Source organism: Alligator sinensis, unplaced genomic scaffold, assembly GCF_000455745.1.
Source record: "Alligator sinensis unplaced genomic scaffold, ASM45574v1 scaffold840_1, whole genome shotgun sequence".
Taxonomy (NCBI): Eukaryota; Metazoa; Chordata; order Crocodylia; family Alligatoridae; genus Alligator; species Alligator sinensis.
In genome coordinates this window covers 262,893-263,534 of record NW_005842643.1, presented here as the reverse complement: position 1 = coordinate 263,534, position 642 = coordinate 262,893, and the positions used below count along the sequence as shown (strand labels likewise).

The following is a 642-nucleotide window of genomic DNA, read 5'->3' as shown; positions in this document are numbered from 1 at the left end:
AGAGTGTACATTCTACCATATTTTGAAGTATTTGTATGCCATACAACACATAATTAAGAGAAGATTCTGGCCTTACTGAAGCCAATAGTAGAATTTAACATTTCCAGAATTCCCTCCTTAGACTTTGTACCTATTTATTTAGCATAGTCTTTATGATGTACAAAGTACACCTTTTGATCTGCAGAAAGAGAACAAGAAAGAGACAATGAGAAATATTTTTGCTCACCAGAAACAGAAACATACCCTTCTTTCTCCTCCTTTAGCCACTCTACACATGCTTTAAAAACAGTAATGCAAGCAGGAGAGAGAGTCTAAAAAATAATATTTACCATGTGATCTTCATAAATGCACACATAACCTTGGAATAAATGTGTTAAGCATTTAGCAGCACTGAAGCACACTCTCCCCAGACTTGCAAATGGCTTAATAAGCATGCATAGAGCTTAACACATTCCATGATGCAGTCTTTCACCAGCCTTGACAAGAGCTTAAGCCCATATGCTCAAAGGTATTTAGGCACCTCACTTACTGAAGTCAGTGGGAATAGAGACTGTTTTAATAGACTGAAGGTCTGAAGTTTACCTTTTCTTGGACTGACTTTACAACGCTTATGACTCTTCTAACTGCTAGCTCCAGCGGTTC

General features: G+C 37.5%; 1 protein-coding gene across 1 annotated transcript in view; it reads right to left on the bottom strand.

Annotated features, from left to right (window-relative positions):
• C2CD2 (C2 calcium dependent domain containing 2) overlaps window positions 1-642 on the bottom strand; it is a 69,942-nt gene that overhangs the window by 62,528 nt on the left and 6,772 nt on the right. The window contains exon 4 of the mRNA XM_014524646.2: window positions 583-642. Coding sequence (XP_014380132.2) covers window positions 583-642 — 60 coding nt within the window. The remainder of the gene's footprint in view (window positions 1-582) is intronic.